The sequence below is a fragment of the Aquarana catesbeiana genome, linkage group LG08 (assembly GCF_042186555.1).
Source record: "Aquarana catesbeiana isolate 2022-GZ linkage group LG08, ASM4218655v1, whole genome shotgun sequence".
NCBI classification, from domain to species: Eukaryota; Metazoa; Chordata; class Amphibia; order Anura; family Ranidae; genus Aquarana; species Aquarana catesbeiana.
Genome location: NC_133331.1, coordinates 305,735,836 through 305,763,585, shown reverse-complemented (window position 1 = coordinate 305,763,585; position 27,750 = coordinate 305,735,836). Strand labels below are relative to the sequence as shown.

The window sequence follows — 27,750 nt, the reverse complement described above, 5'->3', positions numbered from 1 at the left end:
TCTCACTTGGATCACACAGACAGGAAGTGATGTAACACCAGACAGGAAGTGATGTGAGGTAAACACAGGAAGTGATGTAACACCAGACAGGAAGTGATGTAACACCAGACAGGAAGTGATGTAGCAGTATAAATAAGAAGTTCCCACTAAAAAGAGGAGTTGGAGGGAAGTAGAGAGGAGACATTGCTGCATCTGGCAGCAGAGGAGGTAATAAGGGTCTTATTTAATATTTAAACCCATTAACTAGAGTTGTCACCTCATCCCTTTAAACCCGAACACATATGAATTACACAGGTTCTGTGGCTGATTAACCACCTCAATACAGGGCACGTACACCCCCTTCCTGCCCAAGCCATTTTTCAGTTTTCAGCGCTGTCGCACTTTGAATGACAATTGCGCGGTCATGTTACACTGCACCTTAATTAAATTTTTATCATTTTTTTCCCCACAAATAGAGCTTTCTTTTGGTGGTATTTGATCACCTCTGCGTTTTTTATTTCTTGCGCTATAAACAAAAGAAGAGGGACAATTTTGAAAAAACACAATATTTTTTACTTTTTGCTATAATAAATATCCAATTCTTTTTTTTTTTTAACAAATTTTTTCCTCAGTTTAGGCTGATATGTATTCTTCTACATATTTTTGGTGAAAAAAAATTGCGATAAGCGTATATTGATTGGTTTGCGCAAAAGTTATAGCGTCTACAAAATACGGGATAGATTTATAGCATTTTTATTATTTATTTATTTTTTACTAGTAATGGCGGCGATCTGCAATTTTTATTGTGACTGCGATATTGCGGCGGACACATCGGACACTTTTGACACATTTTTGGGACCATTCACATTTATACAGCGATCAATGCAATAAAATTGCATTGATTACTGTATAAATGTGACAGGCAGGGAAGGGGTTAACACTAGGGGGCGCTCGAGGGGTTAATGTATTACCTAAGGAGGTGATTCTAACTGTGGGGGGAGGGGACTGACTGGGGGAGGTGACCGATCGCTGTCCCTATGTACAAGGGACACGCCATCGGTCTCCTCTCCTCTCTGACAGGACGTGGATCTGTGTTTACATGCACAGATCCACGCTCCTGCTGTGTTACCCGGCAATCCCGGGTGCCCGACGGACATCGCGGCCGCCGGGCACGCGCACCGGGTCCCGAGTGACACGGCGGGCGCGCGCCCCCTAGTGGCTCGGGAAGGCAAGGACGTCATATGACGTCCTCCCAGAATAACAGAAGCCTCGTCCAGCCGTCATATGACGGTGGGCGGTGGCTTAGTGGTTAAGGTGGTAATTAAATGCACTTGGTGCCTTATCTGCATATAAATTAGCCTCAGCATCTGTGTAATTCATGTGTTCGAGATTAAAGGGATGAGGTGGCAACTCTACCGGTAACTCCCCCGTCATGTCCATCCTCTTCCTCCATAGTCACTGTGATGTTAATTATGGCTTATAGAAACCAGATACATCCTAAATATAGAGCCATTTATCCAACTGTCCATCCAGAGCCTCTGGTTTATAGACCGGATACATCCTAAATATAGAGCCATTTATCCAACTGTCCATCCAGAGCCTCTGGTTTATAGACCGGATACATCCTAAATATAGAACCATTTATCCAACTGTCCATCCAGAGCCTCTGGTTTATAGACCGGATACATCCTAAATATAGAACCATTTATCCAACTGTCCATCCAGAGCCTCTGGTTTATAGACCAGATACATCCTAAATATAGAACCATTTATCCAACTGTCCATCCAGAGCCTCTGGTTTATAGACCGGATACATCCTAGATATAGAACCATTTTATATGGAGAATAGAAGGGTTAGGACTTCTGTCAGGTTATCTGTCCTCATTTTGTTTTTTCCCCCTCACATCCTGTTTGACATCGCCTGGAGAGGAAGTAAAGGGAAATCTTTATGTCATGTTTTGGTTAGAGTTATACTTTAAAGGGAAGAATAATGAGACCTTTCAATTAGTATAAGAAGCAGTCTGAGATGTCAGAACTATGGAGGAGCTCTGTGTAGAAATGATAAATTCCAGTACAGTCCAGATAATTCCCAGTTCATGATCCACAAACCGGAGAGTCTTTTAATAATCACACATAATTCTTTATTAAAACCCAGCAGCTGTCTGACAGGAGAGGTGAGCGGTGGTGGGAATTCTGGGACATTATCCAGTAACAGACAAGGGATGTGTCTGGATGGTGACTGTATCATTGTGTGTGTCAGGTTCCTATAAGGTGTCAGGATGTCACTGTCTATTTCTCCATGGAGGAGTGGGAGTATTAAGAAGGACACAAGGATCTCTACAAGGACGTCATGATGGAGAATCAGCCGCCCCTCACATCACCGGGTAAGAGGAGACTTTATTGTAAAGGAGAGAGCAGTACGGAGGGTCCACCTAGATCCCCCATCATCTGATAAACACATAGAAACAATGTATTCAGTCAGTGTGTGTGTTTCCTACAGATGGATCCAGTAATGGGAACCCACCAGAGACATGTCCCCTTCCTCTGTATTCCCGGGATTCCACACAGGAAGGTCACACCATCCCCCACCATCATCAGGTAGGTGGGACTGAGCAACTAGAACAGAATTCTAAGCTATGAGAGGACATTCTTTTCTGTAATCTCTTGTTTTGTTTTATAAATATATTCTATCATCTTTGGGGTTTAGGGTGAAGAACTAAAATACATCAAAGCTGAGATTAAACAGGAAGAAGAAGAGATGTCGATAAGTGGAGCTCAGCAATCTATGGGAGAGGAAGGTCCTCTGTATTCCCGGGATTCCACACAGGAAGGTCACACCATCCCTCACCATCAGGTAGGTGGGACTGAGCATGTAGACCTAAAAATATATTTGCGGTATGGGGTAACATTCCTATATGTCATCTCTTGCTCCTTTTTGCAAATGTATTCTTTCATCTTTGGGGTTTAGGATGAAAAACTAAAAGGAATTAAGGTTGAGGTTAAAGAGGAAGAAGAAGAGACGTTGGTGACCAGACATCAGAGGTCTACGGAGGAGGGTTGTCCTCTGTATTCCCAGAATTCTACACGGGAAGATCAGAACTATACAGAGAATGATCAGGTAGATGGGACTGAACAAAAAGAATTAAAAAATAATTCTATAAGAGGACATTCTTCTATGAAATCTCTTATTATTGGCAGCAGTGTTTCCAGATGTTATATTTTATCATCTCTGGAATTTAGAATGAAGAACGGAAAGACATCAAAGTTGAGAATAAAGAGGAAGAAGTAGAGAGGTTGGTGAGTGGAGATCAGCAGTCTATGGAGGAGGGGGAGATGATTATGGGAAGTAAACAGGAGGAATCTTCTCTACATATGGACACAAGTAAGTCGTAAACACTACAGTAAATGCATAAACCGTTCTCATTTTAATGCTACAAGTATAAAGCATGTACAGTGGAACCTCGGATTGCGAGTAACGCGGTTGACAAGCGTTTCGCAATACGAGCACTGTATTTTTAAGAATCGTAACTCAGTTTGCGAGTGTTGCCTTGCAAAACAAGCGTGATTCAGGCCAAAGTGGTGTGCAGTACCGCTTTTGGCCTGAGGTGGGGGGGGGGCGCCGGAGCCAAGCAGAGCAGAACGTCCCATTCGGAAATGCATGGAAAGGCCCCGACTACAGCACGGTTGACCTTGGCAAATCTCCGGTAGGAAGTCTTTCTGAGGTTTGCCGAGGTCAGCCAAAGTGTCCCTCAGGCCTTTTCGGCCCTTTCTGAGGCTCTCCGGCGCCCCCCCCACACCTCTGGCCGCATGCGGTATTGCATCCCATTGAAGTCAATGCAGAACAAATTATTTTCGTTTCCATTGACTTCAATGGGAAAACTCGCTTTGATATGCGAGTACTTTGGATTATGAGCATAGTCCTGGAACGGATTATGCTCGTAATCCGAGGTTCCACTGTATTTACATTGTTACATGGAGTGAAATGTTCATTAAGTTAAAAAAAAAAAATCCAAAGTGAGAGTTGAACCAGAGGAGGGCAGCAAAGCCGCATACGGTATGTCCATAATTCCTTAGGTTAACCGCTTGCCGACCAGCCGCCGCAGTTTTCCTGCGGCAGAATGGCACGGCTGGGCGAAACGACGTTACCTTTTGTCACTTCGCATTTTGGCCACTGGGGGGCCCGCAGCTTGTGCCAGGAGCCGATGCGAGTGGCCGGCGGGCACGACGACTGCCGGGCAACCGCGATCGCCCGTGACAGAGCGAGAACCGGGATCTGTGTGTGTGTGTACACACACAGATCCCGGTTCTTTCAAGGGGAGTAGAGACAGATCGTGGGTTCATACTATGAGAGAGGAGATGTTGCTGGATCTGGTGGCAGAGGAGACAATTTTTTAAAAGGAGCTGGTCGTGGAACTCGGTGTTTGTGGAGAAATAGCCTGGAGATTGCAGTGACCATTCCTTTGAGATACGCCCAAGAAGGAGGAAAAGGACATCTGTTGATGCACGACTAGACCCATTTGGGGTCTTCCCTTGAGGTGAGAGGCTAGCACACACAGGGTGTGGATTGGAGAAGGATTGCTACTAGTCATTCTATTCTCTGCATTGGAACTTTTTCCTTTCTTTGATGCATTTACCCTTATAGTGTCTATTTGCCTAGCATCCGAAGTTACATCAGTCATTACTGTCAATTTTTGTTTTGATGCCATTATTATTGCATCATTTTGCACATTGAGAATTTGTATTGAAACTTTATTTTCAGCACTTTATACCTTAAAGTGGTGTTCCGGCCAAAATGATACTTTTTCAATAAAAATACCCCTATAATACACATGTATTATAGTAAAGTTAGTCTGTAAACTAAGGTCTGTTTTGTTAGTTTATAGCAGTAGTTTGTTATGTTATAAACTTACAGCAGGCCGTGGCCATCTTAAGTGTGGGCTTCTGAAGCCAGACTGTGTTTCTTCCTGGATCTCATCCTTGCAGATCTCGCACATGCTCAGTGCAGCACGAGCAGTGTAATAGGTTTCAGGTCAGGTTTCCATAGCAACGACAGTGTCAGAGGAAGTTGCCTCCCCTTCCCAGAAGGCATTGCAAACAGGAAATGATGCGATGGGCCACGGCCAGGGAGGAGGAAGTGAAAAATGAATACAGCAGATATACAGTAGGTGCTGAGAAAAAAAAATTTAAAATATCCAATTCGTTTACAGTGCACAGTTTAGTGAGGGATGCTGAAGAGTTGTAAAAGTGGGTGGAACTCCACTTTAAGATTGGCTCAGAGTTACCTGGGAACGTTATTAGCACTTTATTATCAGCTATCTTTATTTAGTATTTCTGAAGAGATATTTAGCGCTGCTTCATTACATATCACTCATACTATGTATGAACACCGATCTCTCTCTCTCTCTCTCCTCCTAGACAGTCCCATCCCTCCGTACAGTTAGAACACACCTAGGGAACACATTTAACCCCTTGATCGCCCCCCCCCCCCTTAGTGTTAACCCCTTCCCTGCCAGTGACATTTATACAGTAATCAGTGCATTTTTATAGCTCTGATCACTGTATAATTGTCATTGGTCCCAAAAATGTGTCAAAAGTGTCCGATGTGTCCGCCGCAATATCGCAGTACCGATAAAAACCGCAGATCGCCGCCATTACTAGTAAAAAAAAAAATAAAAATAATAATAAAAAAGCCATAAATCTATCCCCTGTAAATTTTGTTTGGGTACAGCGTCGCACGACCACGCAGTTGTCAATTAAAGGGACACAGAAAAAAATGGCCTGGTCATTGAGCAGCCAAGTCTTGCGGGGCTGAAGTGGTTAAAAGAATGAACTCTTTATCCCAAAGGCAGATCATTTCCAAGGTCAAAGTTCTGTAATGATTCTTATTACAAATAATAAAGCTGGTGTAATAAAGAACACTTCCAAATGATTTAGGAAATCCCCAGTCCTTCCCGGATGAATTTCTCACATAGTGCATATTATCTCTAGTCCTCAATATAATGTCATGTTCCCAACAAACTAAATGGAGTTACTGTACACTATATATTGAGGAATGGAGATGGACCTTCCATATGGTGTACAGTATCTCCTCATTTGTTGGGAACATGACATTATATTGAGGAATGGAGATGAACCTTTCCTATGGTGTACAGTATCTCCTCCTCATTTGTTGGGAACATGACATTATATTGAGGAATGGAGATGGACCTTTCATATGGTGTACAGTATCTCCTCCTCATTTGTTGGGAACATGACGTTATATTGAGGAATAGAGATGGACCTTTCATATGGTGTACAGTATCTCCACCCCATTTGTTGGGAACATGACATTATATTGAGGAATGGAGATGGACCTTTCATATGGTGTACAGTATCTCCTCCTCATTTGTTGGGAACATGACGTTATATTGAGGAATGGAGATGGACCTTTTATATGGTGTACAGTATCTCCTTCTCATTTATTGGGAACATGTTATATTGAGGAATGGAGATGGACCTTATATATCGTGTACAGTATCTCCATATCATTTGGTGGTAACAAGGTGTTATTTTGAGGAATAGAAATGGATCTTTCAGTGCTAAGACTGCACCCTATGCGTTTCGTCCAATAAGACATCCTCAGGAGTCTCCTAGCGCTGAATCTCCACCATGTTTTTCCACCTTGTCTTGTAGCCTGCGTAAGCTTTTGCAATTGCTTGAGAATCTCATCAGCAGCTCCATTTAAGAGAGCCACTTTTGCTCTTCTAGGAATGTTGATCATAGTTACTGAGTACCTTAAAGCATGTACCCTCGCCTACAAGCACTTGACCTTGTGGTAAGTCCACCATTGAAAATTGTTTTCAGAGTATGAAATATTGGGATTTTTTTTATATTCCGTGATTCTTTATGCACAGGTTTGGTGGATGCTTGATAAATACACTTTGAAATATTTATGTTGTAGATGCTGCTATACACATTTTATAGTTTACCACCACTGCTGTATGCTATGTGAACGGTATATCATTGTTATGGTTTTAAGAATAGGTGGAGGAAAGTCCCATTGTTCACCATAACCTTATCATCAATGCACAAATACTGTTGCTTGGTGCGGTTTAGGTGTTTTGTATCCTTAAACTGGTTTTTATTTGTAGTTTTATAATTGCACCCAATTTAATGCCAAATCTCTGGGAACGTTTTGAAAGCTACACATAGATCTATGACTTCTGAATACAAGATGTATGAGAACAGATAAGACTTATATTAAATATTACTTTCCAGCAGATGGACAGTGTTTTTGGACTATAAATACATCGGAGGGACATCTTATTATATCTCCAGATTGTAAGGCGGAAGATACTGACATTCCACAATATTCTCCGAAAGTGAAGTCTGATTGGTTGGTTAGATCAATGGATCCTTCTAATCCTGAGGAACCTTCTGATAAATCCCATACTATGACTTCAGATGTCCATCCAAGATCAATGGATCCTTCTAATCCTGAGGAACCTTCTGATAAACCCCATACTATGACTTCAGATGTCCATCTAAGATCGATGGGTCCTTCTAATCCTGAGGAACCTTCTGATAAACCCCATACTATGACTTCAGATGTCCATCTAAGATCAATGGGTCCTTCTAATCCTGAGGAACCTTCTGATAAATCCCATACTATGACTTCACATGTCCATCCAAGTTCTCACAGTGCTGACAGATCAACAGATCCATCCAATCCCCAGAAATCTTCTTCAAGCCATAATGGGGTTCACACAGAGTGCGAGAAATCTTCCACCACAAAAGTATCACTTTTTAAACACCAGAGAATTCACACAGGTGAGCGTCCTTATTCATGTACAGAGTGCGGGAAATGTTTCCTTCAAAAAGCATCTCTTTCTAAACATCAGAAAGTTCACACCGGTGAGCGTCCTTTCTCCTGTTCAGAGTGCGGGAAATGTTTCCTTAGAAAAGGAAAACTTATTAGACACCAGAGAATGCACACAGGTGAACGCCCTTATTCATGCTCAGAGTGTGGGAAATGTTTCAGTAGGAATGAACATCTCCTTAAGCACCAGAAAATTCACACAGGTGAGCGTCCTTACTCGTGCTTAGAGTGCGGGAAATCTTTCACTTGGGAAGTAAGCTTTATTGAACATCAGAGAATTCACACAGGGGAGACGCCTTATTCATGTTTGGAGTGCGGGAAATCCTTCATTCGTAAAAACGACCTTGTTAGACACCAGAGAGTTCACACAGGCGAACGCCCCTTCCTTTGTTCAGAGTGCGGGAAATGTTTCTTTCAAAAAGAATCGCTGAATCTACACCAGAGAACTCACACGGGTGAACGTCCTCATTTGTGTTCAGAGTGTGGGAAATCTTTTATGAGAAGGAACGACCTTTGTAAGCATCGAAGAATACACACAGGTGAGCGCCCTTATCCATGTCTAGAGTGTGGGAAATCCTTCATTCATAAAAAAGACCATGTTAGACACCAGAGAATTCATACCGGTGAACGCCCTTATTCATGTTCAGAGTGTGGGAAATGTTTCAGTAGGAATGAACATCTCCTTAAACACCAGAAATTGCACACAGGTGACCGTCCTTACTCAAGTTTAGAGTGCGGGAAATCTTTCACTCAGGAAGGAGGCCTTATTGAACACCAGAAATTTCACACAGGTGAACGTCCGTATCCATGTTTAGAGTGCGGGAAATCCTACATTTATAAAAAAGATCTTATTAGACACCAGAAAAAGCACACAGGTGACCGTCCTTACTCATGTTTAGAGTGCGGGAAATTCTTCACTCAGGAAGGAGGCCTTATTGAACACCAGAAAATTCACACAGGTGAACGTCCGTATCCATGTTCAGAGTGTGGGAAATCCTACATTCATAAAAAAGATCTTATTAGACACCAGAAAAAGCACACAGGTTAGTGCCCCGGGAAATGTTTCATTCACAAAAACACCAGAGAATTCGGACATCAGAGAGAACCCACCTGCTGATTCTTATGACAAATGGACGATGACTTTTCCAGGTGGAACTGTTGAGTCCATAGAACATCTGGAGGACAAGAAATTGTTCTTCAAAGGGGTACATCCCGGGAAAAGTGATATTTCATTTCTAGGTGGAGTTTGATGGAGCGAGTCTTCCCTTGTCTTCTTCTATTTCTTGGAGACTCTGATGATGGGACATACCAAGAGAACAAATGTTACCCTACGAGCCTCAGATTCTCCTAGGGAGGGGGTCAGATAGTCCCAAGTGGTGTACAAAGCACATCACAGTACATTGGGGGTATAATAGAAATATTTTAGTTTTTTTAGGGGTGTGGTTTACTAGATATATACCTGTAAGGAATTAATATGAATATGGTTCTCGTATAAAACGGTATTGAGTAAGTCCAAAATTTACACCGACAGTCCATGAAAACTGCCCACCGGTGGTCAATGGGGAGACATCACACTTACAGAAAATTACAAAGATTATTGGTTTCATAAACACATTGAGAGGAGCCGGCAAGAGAAGCTACTGCAAAAAAGATGGAAGAGTTGCCTGAAACTGTAGTGTGGATGGTGGAGGAGAGTTGTCGGAGAATGTAGTGTGGATGGTGGAGGAGATCTGTCGGAGAATGTAGTGTGGATGGTGGAGGAGATCTGTCGGAGAATGTAGTGTGGATGGTGGAGGAGATCTGTCGGAGAATGTAGTGTGGATGGTGGAGGAGAGCTGTCGGAGAATGTAGTGTGGATGGTGGAGGAGAGCTGTCGGAGAATGTAGTGTGGATGGTGGAGGAGATCTGTCGGAGAATGTAGTGTGGATGGTGGAGGAGATCTGTCGGAGAATGTAGTGTGGATGGTGGAGGAGATCTGTCGGAGAATGTAGTGTGGATGGTGAGGAGATCTGTCGGAGAATGTAGTGTGGATGGTGGAGGAGATCTGTCGGAGAATGTAGTGTGGATGGTGGGAGGAGAGCTGTCGGAGAATGTAGTGTGGATGGTGGAGGAGAGATGTCGGAGAATGTAGTGTGGATGGTGGAGGAGATCTGTCGGAGAATGTAGTGTGGATGGTGGAGGAGAGCTGTCGGAGAATGTAGTGTGGATGGTGGAGGAGATCTGTCGGAGAATGTAGTGTGGATAGTGAAGGAGAGCTGTCGGAGAATGTAGTGTGGATGGTGGAGGAGATCTGTCGGAGAATGTAGTGTGGATGGTGGGAGGAGATCTGTCGGAGAATGTAGTGTGGATGGTGGGAGGAGATCTGTCGGAGAATGTAGTGTGGATGGTGGGAGGAGATCTGTCGGAGAATGTAGTGTAGATGGTGGAGGAGACCTGTTGGAGAATGTAGTGTGGATGGTGGGAGGAGAGCTGTTGGAGAATGTAGTGTGGATGGTGGGAGGAGATCTGTCGGAGAATGTATTGTGGATCGTGGAGAGCTGTCGGAGAATGTATTGTGGATCGTGGAGGAGATCTGTCGGAGAATGTGGTGTGGATGGTGGAGGAGATCTGTCGGAGAATGTAGTGTGGATGGTGGGAGGAGAGCTGTCGGAGAAGGTAGTGTAGATGGTGGAGGAGATCTGTCGGAGAATGTAGTGTGGATGGTGGAGGAGATCTGTCGGAGAATGTAGTGTGGATGGAGGAGGAGAGCTGTCGGAGAATGTAGTGTGGATGGTGGAGGAGAGCTGTCAGAGAATGTAGTGTGGATGGTGGAGGAGATCTGTCTGAGAATGTAGTGTGGATGGTGGAGGAGATCTGTCGGAGAATGTAGTGTGGATGGTGGAGGAGATCTGTCGGAGAATGTAGTGTGGATGGTGGAGGAGATCTGTCGGAGAATGTAGTGTGGATGGTGGAGGAGATCTGTCGGAGAATGTAGTGTGGATGGTGGAGGAGATCTGTCGGAGAATGTAGTGTGGATGGTGGAGGAGATCTGTCGGAGAATGTAGTGTGGATGGTGGGGGAGATCTGTCGGAGAATGTAGTGTGGATGGAGGAGATCTGTCGGAGAATGTAGTGTGGATGGTGGAGGAGAGCTGTCGGAGAATGTAGTGTGGATGGTGGAGGAGATCTGTCGGAGAATGTAGTGTGGATGGTGGGAGGAGAGCTGTCGGAGAATGTAGTGTAGATGGTGGAGGAGATCTGTTGGAGAATGTAGTGAGGATAGTGGAGGAGATCTGTCGGAGAATGTAATGTGGATGGTGTAGGAGAACTGTTGGAGAATGTAGTGTGGATGGTGGGAGGAGAGCTGTCGGAGAATGATTTGTGGATCGTGGAGAGCTGTCGGAGAATGTAGTGTGGATGGTGGAGGAGATCTGTCAGAGAATGTAGTGTGGATGGTGGAGGAGATCTGTCGGAGAATGTAATGTGGATGGTGTAGGAGAACTGTTGGAGAATGTAGTGTGGATGGTGGGAGGAGAGCTGTTGGAGAAGGTAGTGTAGATGGTGGAGGAGATCTGTCGGAGAATGATTTGTGGATCGTGGAGAGCTGTCGGAGAATGTAGTGTGGATGGTGGAGGAGATCTGTCAGAGAATGTAGTGTGGATGGTGGAGGAGAGCTGTCGGAGAATGTAGTGTGGATGTTGGGAGGAGATCTGTCGGAGAATGTATTGTGGATGGTGGGAGGAGAGCTGTCGGAGAATGTAGTGTGGATGGTGGAGGAGAGATGTCGGAGAATGTAGTGTGGATGGTGGAGGAGAGCTGTTGGAGAATGTAGTGTGAATGGTGGAGGAGAGCTGTCGGAGAATGTAGTGTGGATGGTGGAGGAGAGATGTCGGAGAATGTAGTGTAGATGGTGGAGGAGAGCTGTCGGAGAGTGTAGTGTGGATGGTGGAGGAGAGCTGTAGGAAAATGTAGTGTGGATGGTGGGGGGGGAGCTGTTGGAGAATATTGTGTAGATAGTGGAGAGCTGTCGGAGAATGTAGTATGGATATGTAAATGAGGAGGGGAATTCCATGGTATCTCATAGGTTCTGCATATCAATTCCCAGTACATTCATTCCTGGTGGTAGAATTCTTCAGCAGTGAAAGTTCCAATCTGGGATATAAATCTGAGCTGTGATCAGCTGGTCAGGCTTGATGATTCAGATCTGGGCTCTACTCTATACACTGAGCACTTACAGTGGAATCCCCGGTGAGAACAGGAAGTCTTGATCCCTTATAATGAAAATTGGAAGATTGATTACTTCATTTCATAAATAATCTTGCAAGAACAATTTACGATGATGTCAGATGTGTAAATTTCATAAAATTGGAAATGGCAGAAATGTAATAAATAAGTTCTGTATAATGCCAATAGCATAGCCAAAAACTCATAGGCCTCCTTTACAGAGGCGTACTTAAGTGTAGACCTTTGTGAGGGCCGTTTTTGCCTGTATATGTGTTCCATGCATCCATTTGCAGACATTCTCTTTTGTTTCAATTGGAACGCAGTGGAGGCATGGGCACAGCCGCTGCTTTCAATTTGCCTGGCCCTCAGCGCACATTGTCTGCATTCAAAGATCCAGACCCACATGGCTTTCAAATTGGGAGAAGCAGCTGTGTCCATGCCTTCATTGCGTCCCAATTAATATAAATGAGACTGCGGATATGGGTATGCGTGTTACACCTGTGCATCCCCATGTGGGCAAACACAACCCCCCACACGGGCATACAGTTAAGTGCACCCACATAAAGAGGCCATAAATTTAAACAATTACAGGAGGTCCCCGAGTTACGAACCTCCGACTTGCGAACAACTCCTACTTACGAACGGGAGGCGGCGTGACGTTCTGCGCATGCGCGGCCACTTTTCGACGGCGGGCACATCGGAAAACGACGTCTGCGCATGCGCGGCTACTTGACAGAACATCGGAAAACGACGTCTCTGCCATTCTGCGCATGCGCTTCCGACTTACGAACAAATCCAACTTCAGAACAAACCGGCAGTCCCTAACCCGTTCATAACTCGGGGACTGCCTGTACTGCGTTTATTATTTTGTGCATCAATTTTCAGTTTGTTTTTCATTCTTTTATTTTTTTTTTTCATAAATATTAAAATGCTGTCAAACTGCTGTTTTTTTTTTAATTTTATTTTTAAAATTTTTTTATCTAAAATAAAATCAGTGTGTGATTATAGAGAAACGGTTCTGCAGTCTAGGACTTCAAAGCTGGGGACCATGAGGCAGGTTTCTGACTGCGGGGGGCCACAAGGCAACATTCTGAGGAGTCTAAAACCTCACCACTGGGGACCATGAGGCAGGTTTCTGACCAGTCTAATGCCCCGTACACACTATGAGCTATGAGTAAGCACTCAGTTCTGAGTGTGAAACGCGTCAGCTGATCCTGTACATCCTGCATGATTGTCTTGTACTTCTGATGGTCCCATTTTTATAATAAAGACAAGTTTTCTACTTCATCCGGTGTGCGTCATCCAGATCTTTCTATTTAATATTTTGCCTCGTACACACGGTCGGATTTTCCGACGCAAAATGTTCGATGGGAGCTCGTGTTTAGGCTCCATCGGACATTTTCCATCGGAATTTCCGACACACAAAATTTGAGATCTGGATCTCAGTGCATCACTGAGATGTAGGTGATAGGAGGTCTGGACTGGTGGAACAGGATATATTGCTCAGCGGTGTCCCCTTCAAAATTTCACATTCCAAGGGACAAAGTGTGCCAAATCTTAGGACCAAGTGCTTCACAGTACAGAGCGTCAAGTGGCTCACTTCTAATTTGGGGCACCACCTAAATGTTGAACTCACATGAACGTGGCTCCACCTTGTCCAGGGCTGGAGTCAGCGAATACACTGGAGGAGAGAGGAGGGCCTGTGGGCAAGTTGGCCCTGCCCACAAGTGCATTGTTAATACTCCTTGCAGAGGCACTATTGCCCACCAGGGCGGCGCGATAGTTGTCCTAGGTAACCTCTGGCACACTGAGATCTATGGAGGCTTCCAGAGACACCTTTGCTTAAAAAGACACTGTTGCTAGTAGAGATAACACATTTGCTCGGTGGTCACCCCTACCACACCTACGTAACTCGCCATTTGGTTTATATGACACCGCTGCATGGACAGAGATAGTAAACATCACATTGTTAATTTTGCCTCCCCCACCCACATAAAGCACGGAGCATAGAGATAAGTCTAGCTCTACATAGACCACAGTGGGTCCTCCAACAGGGTTCCTCCCACGTCACCACAGACAGTCTTACTGTCAATCTCTATTCCCTGTCTTGCAGTCCCAGCAACAAAATCAATAAATCAATACAGGGCTAAAAAAACAAAGATCCTTCTATATGTGTTAAAACTGTTAGATTTGAGCCCAGTACATTTTATTTCAATTTTTAGTTTGGTTTTCATTATTTAGTTTTATATTTATAAACAATAAAACATGAGCAAAAAAAAAATAGTTTTCATTTTATTATTGTCTGGATTGTATATAAAATATACCGTATTTTTCACTCCATAGTAGAGAAGATATTTGCCACAACTAGCTGACTAGACAGATTGTGGACCACATCCCTGATACATAGAGTAAAAGCAGATTCCTCAAATTGGGACTTTAACCACTTGCCGACCGCTGCACGCCGATATACATCGGCGCAATGGCAGCAGGGGGAAGATGGGCGTACCTGTACGTCCCCTTTAATCGGCGGGGCTAGCGGGCGTGCGCGCCCGCCGCGTACACTGTGACCGTGCCTGCGGGTCCCGCGGACTCGATGTCCGCCGGTGTCCCACGATCGTATCACTGAGCCGCAGAACGGGGAGATGCCAATGTAAACAAGGCATTTCCCCGTTCTGCCTAGTGACATGACAGGGATCTACTGCTCCCTGTCATCAGGAGCAGTGATCGCTGTCATGTCAGTGGCAGCCTATCCCCCCCACAGTTAGAATCACTCCCTAGGACACACTTAACCCCTTGATCGCCCCCTAGTGTTTAACCCCCTTCCCTGCCAGTGTCATTTACACAGTAATCAGTGCATTTTTATAGCACTGATCGCTGTATAAATGACAATGGTCTCAAAATAATGTCAAAAGTGTCCGATCTGTCCGCCATAATGTCGCAGTCATGATAAAAATCGCAGATCGCCGCCATTACTAATAAAAAAAAAGTGAATAATTAAAATGCCATAAATCTATCCCCTATTTTGTGGATGCTATAACTTTTGCGCAAACCAATCAAACGCTTATTGCAATTTTTTTTACCAAAAATATGTAGAAGAATACATATCGGCCTAAACTGTGGAAAAAAATGTGTTTTTTTTAATATTTTTGGGGGATATTTATTATAGCAAAAAGTTAAAAATATTGCTTTTTTTTCAAAATTGTTGGGGTTTTTTTTGTTTATAACGCAAAAAATAAAAACCACAGAGGTGATCAAATACCACCAAAAGAAAGCTGTATTTGTGGGAAAAAAAGGACGTCAATTTTGTTTGGGTGCAACATCGCACAACCATGCAATTGTCAGTTAAAGAGACGCAGTGCCGAATCGCAAAAGGTGCTCTGGTCAGGAAGGGGTAAAATCTTAAAAAGCTTAAGAGGTTAAACGGACCACAAACAGTATTTATATATAAAAATATATATATTATAAAAACAAACACATACTGTATGTTGGGAGCAGAAACGGGAACAGCTGAAAAAAAAGCCCAAAACTGTCAGACAGACAGAGCGTCCAATGCGTTTCGAAAAAAAAGAAAATGCTGATCTTCTTCAGGGACAGAGGGCATGCAAGTTCTGAATCTGTAGCCTAAATCCCAAGTGTTAGTGCACCACCCAAACAGAAAGAGGTCATAACTCAAGGGCCACACACAGGCATCAGACCAGGAATTCAACGACAATTAGTGATCCACATAGGACAGAATAATCCCACTGAGGAAAGGCCAATAGCCTAGATGAGTAATGGTGAACCTTGGCACCCCAGATGTTTTGGAACTACATTTCCCATAATGCTCATGCACTCTGCAGTGTAGTTGAGCATCATGGGAAATGTAGTTCCAAAACATCTGGGGTGCCAAGGTTCGCCATCACTGGCCTAGATACTTGACTGCGGTATATATTCACAGGAACTCTAAAGGAGAGATATATTTATCCCCCAAAGGCAGGTCAGGTCGTTATAGAGTGGAATCTGTATCTTGGATATGGGCATCCGAACCATGGCAGGCCATGAACTAGTGCAAGGATATACCAAAACGGCTGGAGAAGACATATTGATCTTATGTCTAAGATGGAACAGTGTGGCTGCCTGCGTCTGCCGGGTGGAACAGAGAGTAATGGGGTACTGGGCACTAGCACCTGACCATAGGACGCATCTAGGTTTTAGAGGAGGAAAACAAGAAAAAATATTCTGAACCAAATGGTGTACTAAAATATTTACCAGTGCCCATGAAATGCAGCCTGACCTATGCCATGGAATGCAGCCTTACCAGTCCCATGAAATGCAGCCTTACCAGTCCCATGAAATGCAGCCTTACCAGTCCCATGAAATGCAGCCTTACCAGTCCCATGAAATGCAGTGTAGCCTGTGCCATGAAATGCATCCTTACCAGTCTCATGAAATGCAGCCGGACCTGTGCAATGAAATGCAGCCTTACCAGTCCCATGAAATGCAGTCTAACCTGTGCCATGAAATGCATCCTTACCAGTCCCATGAAATGCAGCCGGACCTGTGCAATGAAATGCAGCCTTACCAGTCCCATGAAATGCAGTCTAACCTGTGCCATGAAATGCAGCCTTACCAGTCCCATGAAATGCAGCCAGACCTGTGCAATGAAATGCAGCCTTATCAGTCCCAGGAAATGCAGCCGGACCTGTGCAATGAAATGCATCCTTACCAGTCCCATGAAATGCAGTCTAACCTGTGCAATGAAATGCAGCCTTACCAGTCTCATGGAATGCAGTCTAACCTGTGCCATGAAATGCAGCCTTACCAGTCACATGAAATGCAGCCTGACCTGTGCCATGAAATGCAGCCTTACCAGTCCCATGAAATGCAGTCTAACCTATGCCATGAAATGCAGCCTTACCAGTCCCATGAAATGCAGTCTAACCTATGCCATGAAATGCAGCCTTATCAGTCCCATGAAATGCAGCCTGAACTGTGCCATGAAATGCAGCCTGAACTGTGCCATGAAATGCAGCCTTATCAGTCCCAGGAAATGCATCCGGACCTGTGCAATGAAATGCAGCCTTACCAGTCCCATGAAATGCAGTCTAACCTGTGCCATGAAATGAAGCCTTACCAGTCCCATGAAATGCAGCCTGACCTGTGCCATGAAATGCAGCCTTACCAGTCCCATGAAATGCAGTCTAACCTGTGCCATGAAATGCAGCCTTACCAGTCCCATGAAATGCAGCCTGACCTGTGCCCATGAAATGCAGCCTTACCAGTCCCATGAAATGCAGTCTAGCCTGTGCCATGAAATGCATCCTTACCAGTCTCATGAAATGCAGCCGGACCTGTGCAATGAAATGCAGCCTTACTAGTCCCATGAAATGCAGTCTAACCTGTGCCATGAAATGCAGCCTTACCAGTCCCATGAAATGCAGTCTAACCTGTGCCATGAAATGCAGCCTTACCAGTCCCATGAAATGCAGCCGGACCTGTGCAATGAAATGCAGCCTTATCAGTCCCAGGAAATGCAGCCGGACCTGTGCAATGAAATGCATCCTTACCAGTCCCATGAAATGCAGTCTAACCTGTGCCATGAAATGCATCCTTACCAGTCCCATGAAATGCAGCTGGACCTGTGCAATGAAATGCAGCCTTACCAGTCTCATGGAATGCAGTCTAACATATACCATGAAATGCAGCCTTATCAGTCCCATGAAATGCAGCCTGAACTGTGCCATGAAATGCAGCCTTATCAGTCCCAGGAAATGCAGCCGGACCTGTGCAATGAAATGCAGCCTTACCAGTCCCATGAAATGCAGTCTAACCTGTGCCATGAAATGCAGCCTTACCAGTCCCATGAAATGCAGCCTGACCTGTGCCATGAAATGCAGCCTTACCAGTCCCATGAAATGCAGTCTAACCTGTGCCATGAAATGCAGCCTTACCAGTCCCATGAAATGCAGTCTAACCTGTGCCATGAAATGCAGCCTTACCAGTCCCATGAAATGCAGTCTAACCTGTGCCATGAAATGCAGCCTTACCAGTCCCATGAAATGCAGCCTGACCTGTGCCATGAAATGCAGCCTGACCTGTGCCATGGAATGCATCCTTACCAGTCCCATGAAATGCAGCCTGACCTGTGCAATGAAATGCAGCCTTACCAGTCCCATGAAATGCAGCCTTACCAGTCCCATGAAATGCAGCCTGACCTGTGCAATGAAATGCAGCCTTATCAGTCCCATGAAATGCAGCCTTATCGGTCCCATGAAATGCAGCCTTATCAGTCCCATGAAATGCAGTCTAACCTGTGCCATGGAATGCATCCTTACCAGTCCCATGAAATGCAGCCGGACCTGTGCCTGGCGAGGAGGTCATCACATCCGTCACAGATACAAGACAGAGCAGCCCAGAGCGGCCGCCGCAAACGCACTCTATTTGGCCGCTCGGGCTGCTCTGTTTTCTATCTGTGACAGGCTCAGCCGAGAGATCGCCCGGCGATCGTGGGAGATGGCCAGCCCAGTATTCTAACATGGCGGCCATGGGGGGGGGGGGGGGGTGTTTGCCTGGTCAGTATTAGCTCCATAAGACGCCCCGACATTTTCCTCCATTTTTGGGGGGAAAAAAGTGAGTATTATGGAGCGAAAATTACAGTAATCTACATGTGTAATCATGGATGTAACATATTAGAGGAATGGACCAGGAGTCAGCAGGGACAATGATAAAACATAACATAGACTGCAGTATTTATATTCAACACAAGGTGGTGATCTCACTTGGATCACACAGACAGGAAGTGATGTAAGATAAAGACAGGAAGTGATGTCAGGTAAAGACAGGAAGTGATGTAAGGTAAAGACAGGAAGTGATGTAAGATAAAGACAGGAAGTGATGTCAGGTAAAGACAGGCAGTGATGTAAGGTAAAGACAGGAAGTGATGTAAGGTAAACACAGGAAGTGATATAGGAGTATAAATAAGGCATTCCCAGTTTTGTTTAGAGAGGAGACATTGCTGGAACTATCCGTAGAGGAGGTAATACGATTATTTTCTATTTACACCCAGTAACCCCCCCGTCATGTCTGTCCTCTTCCTCCATAGTCACTGTGATGTCTTTTATCTCCAGCAGATGCTACTGCAAAAAATATACAGTATGTAAACTTAAAATTCTGTATTGTAATATGTGCTTAGAGTTAGCCTAAATTTAAAGAGCCATAATCCAAACTTTAATCCAGAGCCTCTGGTTTATAGACTAGATACACCCTAAATATAGAACCATTTATCCAACTGTCCATCCAGAGCCTCTGGTTTATAGACTAGATACATCCTAAATATAGAACCATTTATCCAACTGTCCATCCAGAGCCTCTGGTTTATAGATCGGATCCATCCTAAATATAGAGCCATTTATCCAACTGTCATCAAGCTGTCTTGGATAGTGCTGACAGGAGAGGTGAGCGGTGCTGGGAATTCTGGGACATTATCCAGTAACAGACAAGGGATGTGTCTGGATGGTGACTGTATCATTGTGTGTGTCAGGTTCCTATAAGGTGTGAGGATGTCACTGTCTATTTCTCCATGGAGGAGTGGGAATATTTAGAAGGACACAAGGATCTCTACAAGGACGTCATGATGGAGAATCAGCCGCCCCTCACATCACCGGGTAAGAGGAGACTTTATTGTGAAGGAGAGAGCAGTATGGAGGGTCCACTTAGATCCCCCATCATCTGATAAACACATAGAAACAATGTATTCAGTCAGTGTGTGTGTTTCCTACAGATGGATCCAGTAATGGGAACCCACCAGAGAGATGTCCCCGTCCTCTGTTTTCCTGGGATTCAACACAGGTAGGTTACACCATCCCCCACCATGATCAGTTAGATAGGACTGAGCATGTAGACCTTAAAAATGTGTTTCTAAGCTATGAGAGGATATTCTATATAATCTCTTGGTCTTTTTTTTTTATTTTATTTTTATAAATGTATTCTATCATCTTTGGGGTTTAGGGTGAAGAACTGAAAGACATCAAAGCTGAGGTAAAAGAGGAAGAAGAAGAGAGGTTGGTGAGTGGAGATCAGCAGTCTATGGAGGAGGGTTGTCCTCTGCACTCCCATAATTCTACACAGAAACATGCCATCTTTACAGATAATAATCAGGTAGATGGGACTGGGCAAAAATAACTAAAAAAATAATTCTATGAGTGGACATTCTTCTATGCAATCTCTTATTATTGGCAGCAGTGTTTTCAGATGTTATATATTATCATCTCTGGAATTTAGAATGAAGAATGGAAAGACATCAAAACTGAGCATAAAGAGGAAGAAGAGACGTTGGTGAGTAGAGATCAGCAGTCTATGGAGGAGAGAGGTCCTCTGTATTCCCAGGAATAGGAATGAGCCGAACACCCCCCGGTTCGGTTCTCATCCAGAACATGCGAACAGGCAAAAAATTTGTGCGAACACCATTAAAGTCTATGGGACACGAACATGAATAATCAAAAGTGCTCATTTTAAAGGCTTATAAGTTATTGTCATAAACAGTGTTGGGGGACCTGGGTCCTGCCCCAGGGGACATGTATCAATGCAAAAAGAAGTTTTAAAAACGGACGTTTTTTTGGGAGCAGTGATTTTAATAATGCTTAAAGTGAAGCAATAAAAGTGTAAAATTCCTTTAAATTTTGTACCTGGGGGTGTCTATAGTATGCCTGTAAAGGGGCGCATGTTTCCCGTATTTAAAACAGTCTGACAGCAAAATGACATGTCTAAAGGAAAAAAAGTCATTTAAAACTAATCGCGGCTATTAATGAATTGTCGGTCCGACAATACACATAAAAGTTCATTGATAAAAATGGCATGGGATTTCCCCACAGGGGAACCCTGAACCAAAATTAAAAAAAAAAATGTGTGGGGGTCCCCCTAAATTCCATACCAGTCCCTTCAGGTCTGGTATGATATTAAGGGGAACCCCGCGCCAAAATTTTGAAAAAAATGTCGTGGGGGTCCCCCTCAAAATCCATACCAGACCCTTATCCGAGCACGCAACCTGGCAGGCCGCAGGAAAAGAGGGGGGGAGGAGAAAGCGCCCCCCCTCCTGAACCATACCAGGCCACATGCCCTCAACATTGGGAGGGTGCTTTGGGGTAGCCCCCCAAAGCACCTTGTCCCTACGTTGATGGGGAGAAGGGCCTCATCCCCACAACCCTTGCCCGGTGCTTGTGGGGGTCTGCAGGCAGGGGGCTTATCAGAATCTGGAAGCCCCCTTTAACAAGGGGACCCCCAGATCCCAGGCCCCCCTGTGTGAATTTGTTAATGGGGTACAAATTTACCCCTACCATTTCACCAAAAAGGTTAAAAAACACAAGAGACGGTTTTTGACAAGTCCTTTATTAATTTCTTCTTCTTTCCGTTTACATCTTCATTCTTCTGGTCTTCCTTCTGTGTTCTTCTCCTTCCTCCATCTTCTTCTCCATCTTCTTCTTACTCCACTCTTCTCATCCCGCAGAAGAACAATACCGAAGGAAGACCAGAAGAATGAAGATGGAAGCAGAAGCGGAAAGAAGAAGAAATTAATAAAGGACTTGTCAAAAACCGTCTCTTGTGTTAACCTTTTTGACACTTTTTTTGTGAAATGGTAGCGGTACATTTGTACCCCATTACCAATTAACACGGGGGGGGGGCGGGATCTGTGGGTCCCCTTGTTAAAGGGGGCTTCCAGATTCCAATAAGCCCCCCCAGCCCGCAGACCCCCACAATCACCGGGCAAGGGTTGTGGGGATGAGGCCCTTCTCCCCATCAACATGGGGACAAGGTGCTTTGGGGGGCTATCCCAAAGCACCCTCCCAATGTTTAGGGCATGTGGCCTGGTGCAGTTCAGAAGGGGGGGGGCGCTGTGGCCTGCCAGGTTGCGTGCTCGGATAAGGGTCTGGTATGGATTTTTGGGGGGACCCCCATGCCATTTTTTTTTTTTTTTGCGCGGGGTTCCCCTTAATATCCATACCAGACCTGAAGGGCCTGGTATGGAATTTGGGGGGACCCCCACGCATTTTTAAAAAAAATTTTGGTTCGGTGTTCCCTTGTGGGGACATCCCATGCCGTTTTTATCAATGAACTTTTATGTGTATTGACCGACAATTCATTATAGCCGGCGCTAGCGCTAGTACTTTTAAATGACTTTTTTCCTTTTAGAAATGTCATTTTGCACTCGGGACTGTTCTAAACACGGGAAACATGCGCCACTTTACAGGCATACTATAGACACCCCCCAGGTACAAAATTTTAAGGAATATTACACTTTTATTGTTTCACTTTAAGCATTATTATAATCACTGCTCCCGAAAAAACGGCCATTTTTAAAACTTTTTTTTGCACTGATACATGTCCCCTGGGGGAGGACCCAGGTCTCCAAACACTTTTTATGACAATACCATGCATATAAGCCTTTAAAATTAGCACTATTGATTTCTTCCATAGATTTTTAAAGGGTGTTCCACGGCTTTCGAATTTACCGCGAACACCCCAAATTGTTCGCTGTTCGGCGAACGGGCGAACAGCCAATGTTTGAGTCGAACTCATGTTCGACCCGAACATAAAGCCCATCCCTACCCAGGAATTTCCCAAGAAAAAACAGTTATAAAGAGACTGATCAGGTAGATGAGACTGGGGGAAAAAACAAAAAATTCTATAAGAAGACATTCTTCATTGTAATTTTTTGTTCCTATTTATAAATCTTTGGGGGTTTAGGATGAAGAACAGAAAGACATCAAAGTTGAGATTAAAGAAGAAGAGAGGTTGGTGAGTGGAGATCAGCAGTCTATGGAGGAGGGGGAGATGATTATGGAAAGTAAACAGGAGGAACCTTCTCTACATATGGACACAAGTAAGTCATAAACAATAAATTCCTAAACTGTCCACATTTTAATTCTACTTCTCTAAGTATAAATCATGTATTTACATGGATGAAACATATCATATGTCCATTAAGTCAAAAGTCCTTGCCAGATGTAATTATGTATTTCTCACACTACCAAGTGTTCCCAATATAGTGTACATCATCTCCATTCCTCAATATAATGTCATGTTCTCAACAAATGAGGAGGAGATACTGTACACCATATGAAAGGTCCATCTCCATTCCTCAATATAACGTCATGTTCTCAACAAATGAGAAGGAGATACTGTACACCATATGAAAGGTTATTACAGTGTGTAATGTTAAATAAGCAACTACCCATTACAGGCTGGGAACAATCCTGTCCCTTTGTGATGAATGTGGCATACTATGGAATGAAACAGCATCTCCTTCTGCCTTCCTGTAGACCCTGAGCCCAATCCTACTGCTGCAGAAGATACCAGCCCAGTTGGTTGCTTGCTTCCCCAGTCCTTCCTGACTGGCATATTCTTCCATGGAGATTCCCCAGGGCAAGTATGAAGACTTAAGCACAACGCTGTCTTCAGAGAGCACTGCTACAGCTGACAGTCTCTCCCCCTTGAGTTGCCCCTGCACTGTGCTGATATTGCTCACTGTCTTTGCTTGATCTTTCCTGCTGCCTCTTCCAGCATTAATCCCTCCAGTTGTCTCTTATGGTGGGATCCTTCCAGGACCGCTTTCCTGAGCTTCCAACCCAAGGTAAAACCCCTCCCCAAAAGGGGTCCCTCAAGAGCCACCGACAGCCTCTCCTCAGCACTCCATTTCCAACTTTCACCCAACTCCCCTGCTGGCATGGCCCATGTCTATTTATGGGAATTTCTCAGTCCCCTGCCAGCCCACTCCTGGGGATTGGCTGAGCTCCCATAAATATTCATAGCAGCCCCTCCTAGCCTCTGCCCAGTAGTTCCAGAACATTCTCCAATGTCCCAGAAACAGGGGGAGGCACCAGAGAGAAACTAGGATAAGTCATCCAGCCTCTAATAACCCTGACCCAATTAGTTAACTCAGGTTTAATCCTAGAGCAAGGCTATGCTTTTACCTGCACTACACTTCTAGTAGCACACAGTAGAGGGTGCTACAGTTATTTTCCCAACAAATAAGGTGGAGATACTGTACACCACATGAAAAGTCCATCTCCATTCCTCAATATAACGTCATGTTCCCAACAAATGAAAAGGAGATACTGGACACCATATAAAAAGTTCCATCTCCATTCCTCAATATAACTTCATGTTCCCAACAAATGTGGAGGAGATACTGTACACCATATGAAAGGTCCATCTCCATTCCTCAATATAATGTCATGTTCCCAACAAATGAGGAGGAGATACTGTACACCATATGAAAGGTCCATCTCCATTCCTCAATATAATGTCATGTTCCCAACAAATGAGGAGGAGATACTGTACACCATATGAAAAGTCAATCTCCTTTCCTCTTTATGGTATACAGTATCTTCTTCGCATTTGTTGGGAACATGACGTTATATTGCGGAATGGAGATGGACCTTTCATATGGTGTACAGCAGGGATATGCAATTAGCAGACCTCCAGCTGTTGCAAAACTACAAGTCCCATCATGCCTTTGCCTCTGGGTGGCATGCTTTTTGCTGTCAGAGTCCTGCTATCCCTCATGTGACTTGTAGATCTGCAACAGCTGGAGGTCCGCTAATTGCATATCCCTGGTGTACAGTATCTCCTTCTCATTTGTTGGGAACATGACGTTATATTGAGGAATGGAGATGGTTCTTTCATATGGTGTACAGTATCTCCTCCTCATTTGTTGGGAACATGACGTTATATTGAGGAATGAAGATGGAGCTTTCAAGCTTTTTAAGGCTCCGCCCTATATGTTTTGTCCAACAGGACATCCTCAGGGGTTTTTAGCGCAGAATCTTCACCATGTTTTTCCACCTTGTCTTGTAGCCTGCATAAGAGTTTGCAATTGCTTGGGAATCTCATCAACAGGTCCATTTAAGAGAGCCACTTGTGTGTTTAGGAATGTTGATCATAGTTACCGAGTATATTAAAGCATGTACCCTCACCCAAAAGCACCTGACCTTGGGGCAAGTCTGATATTGATAATTTTTTTCGGTGTTTGAAATATTGGGATTTTCATGATTTCTCTTGCACAGGTCTGTTGGATGTTTGATAGATTTACTTTTAAAAATGTATGTTTTAGGCTCTGCTGTGCACATTTTATAGTTTACCACCACTTCTGTACACTATATGAATAGTATATATTTGATATGTTTTAAAGAATAGGTGGAAGAAAGTCCCATTCTTCACCATAACCTTGTCATCAATGCAGAAATACTATTGCTTAGTATGATTTAGGTGTTTTGTATCAATGATCTGGTTTTTATTTGTAGTTCTCTGTTAAAACTGCATAATTTCAATGCCAGAGCTCTGGGAACGCTTTGAAAGCTACACATAGATCTATGACTTCTGAATACAAGATGTATGAGAACAGATATGACTTATATTAAATATTGCTTTCCAGCTGATGGACGGTGTTTCTGGAATATAAATACATCGGAGGGACATCTTATTATATCTCCAGATTGTAAGGCAGAAGATACTGACATTCCACAATATTCTCTGAAAGTGACGTCTGATTGGTTGGTTAGATCAATGGGTCCTTCAAATCCTGAAGAACCTTCTGAGAAATCCCATACTATGACTCCAGATGTCCATCCAAGTTCCCACAATGCTGACAGATCACCAGATCCATCTAATCCCCAGATATCTTCTTGTTCAGAGTGCGGAAAATTTTTCATTACAAAAAGATCACTTTTTAAACACCAGAAACTTCACACGGTTGAGTGTCCTTATTCATGTTCAGAGTGTGGGAAATCTTTCAGTCGGAAAGAACACCTTGTTAGACACCAGGAAGTTCACACGGGTGAGCATCTTCATGCATGTTCAGAGTGTGGGAAATGTTTCAGTGAGAAAGGACAACTCATTGCACACCAGAGAATTCACACGGGTGTGCGTCCTCATTTATGTTCAGAGTGCGGGAAATGTTTCAAACGCAAAAAAGATCTTATTGTACACCAGAGAAGTCACACCGGTGAGCGTCCATTCCCTTGTTTAGAGTGCGGGAAATGCTTCTCTAAAAAAGTACACCTTACTGTACACCAGAGAATTCACACGGGTGAGCGTCCTTTCCGTTGCTCAGAGTGCGGGAAATCTTTCACCACAAAAGACTCGCTTTTTAAACATCAAAGGCTTCACACGGGCGAGCGTCCGTATTCATGTTTAGAGTGCGGGAAATCTTTCACTCGGAAAGGACACCTTGTTAAACACCAAAGAGTTCACACAGGTGAGGGTCTTTATTCGTGTTCAGAGTGCGGGAAAGCTTTCACTCAGAAAAGAGACCTCGTTAAACACCAGAGAGCTCACACAGGAGAGCGCCCTTCTTATTCATGTTCAGAGTGCGGGAAATCTTTCACCACAAAAGATTCACTTTTTAAACACCAAAGGCTTCACACGGGTGAGCGTCCGTTTTCCTGTTCAGAGTGCGGGAAGTCTTTCACTCGGAAAGCACACCTCGTTAGACACCAGAGAGTTCACACGGGTGAACGTCCGTATTCATCTTCACAGTGAGGGGAAACCTTTCGATGAAAAGAGAGACCTTGGTAGATGTCAGAGAATTCACACTGGTGAGCGTCCTCATTTATGTTCAGAGTGTGGGAAATGTTTCAATCCGCAAAATAAACAACTTATTGCACACCAGAAAAACTACATATTACTGAGCGTCCTTTCCCTTGTTGAGAGAGTGCGACAAATGTTTCCTTCAAAAAGAAAAACGTATACACCAGAGAATACACACGGGTGAAAGTCCTTATTCAGGGGCGTTGCTAGGTCTACAAAAGATCTGGGGCTGGACCCCATAGCAGCGAAGTAAAGAAAGACATAGGCTTGGGCGGCGGGCATACACATGTATATAATATACATCTGTGTGTATGTATGTATATGTGTGTGTGTGTGTGTGTGTGTGTGTGTGTATATATATATATATATATATATATAGTTACATATCTGAGTGTGGATCCCCACTTAAATCACAGCCCCCCTCAATACATCAGGCATCAGGGTCCCCAGAGAGCCCCAGAGAACTTGTTCCTGATAACATTAACTAGTCATGTTCCTCCCCCCCCGGCCACCAGCTGAGCAGATGGAGCCCGGAGCCAACCCTAGCTAAGAGACTCGGGGCTACAGCCCCCAGTAGCCACCCCCTAGCGACGCCACTGCCCTTATTCATGTTCAATATATATATATTGTGGCAGAGCGTTGCCCTGCCAGGGTCTAGAAGGAGGATGTGACCCAGAATTCTCAACCAGACGGGTTGAGGGGCTCCAGGAAGCATGTAACATGATGAGGAACCTGGCCTTTCAGTTTCCTCAGTGTTTTGGAAAGTCCACTTTGGGACCTGGAGCTCGGGGATTTCTGAGAGGTCCGGGTGGGATGAAATCCCTAGTCCTGGGTCTTGATTTTGAGAAAAGCCAGCATACTGATTGGTCAGGTGTGTGCTGGGCTTTTAGTAGTAACCTGACCATGGTTCTGGGCTCCATCCCGGGAGGTAGGAAGTCTGAGTACCAGGAGTCAGGAGGACTCCATGTGGGAGCCAGAGCAGCAGGAGACTGCTAGCTATATGCACCAAGGTGGTTGGTTGGTAAAACAGTCTGTTTGGGACAGACAAGGGCCTGGAGTGTAAGGCCAGAGCTGCAGTGCTGCAAGTGGGAGCCAACTAGGCTGAATGTCATTTTGTTGATGGGAAAAGGAATGCTGAAACCCCTGCGA

At 44.4% G+C, this 27,750-nt stretch overlaps 2 protein-coding genes across 2 annotated transcripts; both read left to right on the top strand.

The window, feature by feature from the left end:
• The first annotated feature begins 59 nt into the window (after nucleotides 1-59).
• On the top strand, nucleotides 60-26,729 carry LOC141105174 (uncharacterized). The gene is given in 8 exon segments (XM_073595066.1): nucleotides 60-207; nucleotides 2,240-2,363; nucleotides 2,480-2,577; nucleotides 2,687-2,833; nucleotides 2,948-3,097; nucleotides 3,220-3,361; nucleotides 7,237-8,823; nucleotides 25,790-26,729. Coding segments are annotated over 7 exon segments (2,922 nt in total). The 5' UTR covers nucleotides 60-207; nucleotides 2,240-2,329; the 3' UTR covers nucleotides 26,554-26,729.
• LOC141105491 (uncharacterized) lies at nucleotides 18,937-23,446 on the top strand. Its single transcript, XM_073595347.1, has 7 exons — nucleotides 18,937-19,054; nucleotides 19,559-19,682; nucleotides 19,799-19,866; nucleotides 20,026-20,175; nucleotides 20,299-20,352; nucleotides 22,759-22,894; nucleotides 23,334-23,446. The coding sequence occupies exons 2-7, from the start codon at nucleotides 19,598-19,600 to the stop codon at nucleotides 23,444-23,446; spliced, it is 606 nt and encodes a 201-aa protein (XP_073451448.1). The 5' UTR covers nucleotides 18,937-19,054; nucleotides 19,559-19,597.
• Nucleotides 26,730-27,750: the final 1,021 nt, after the last annotated feature.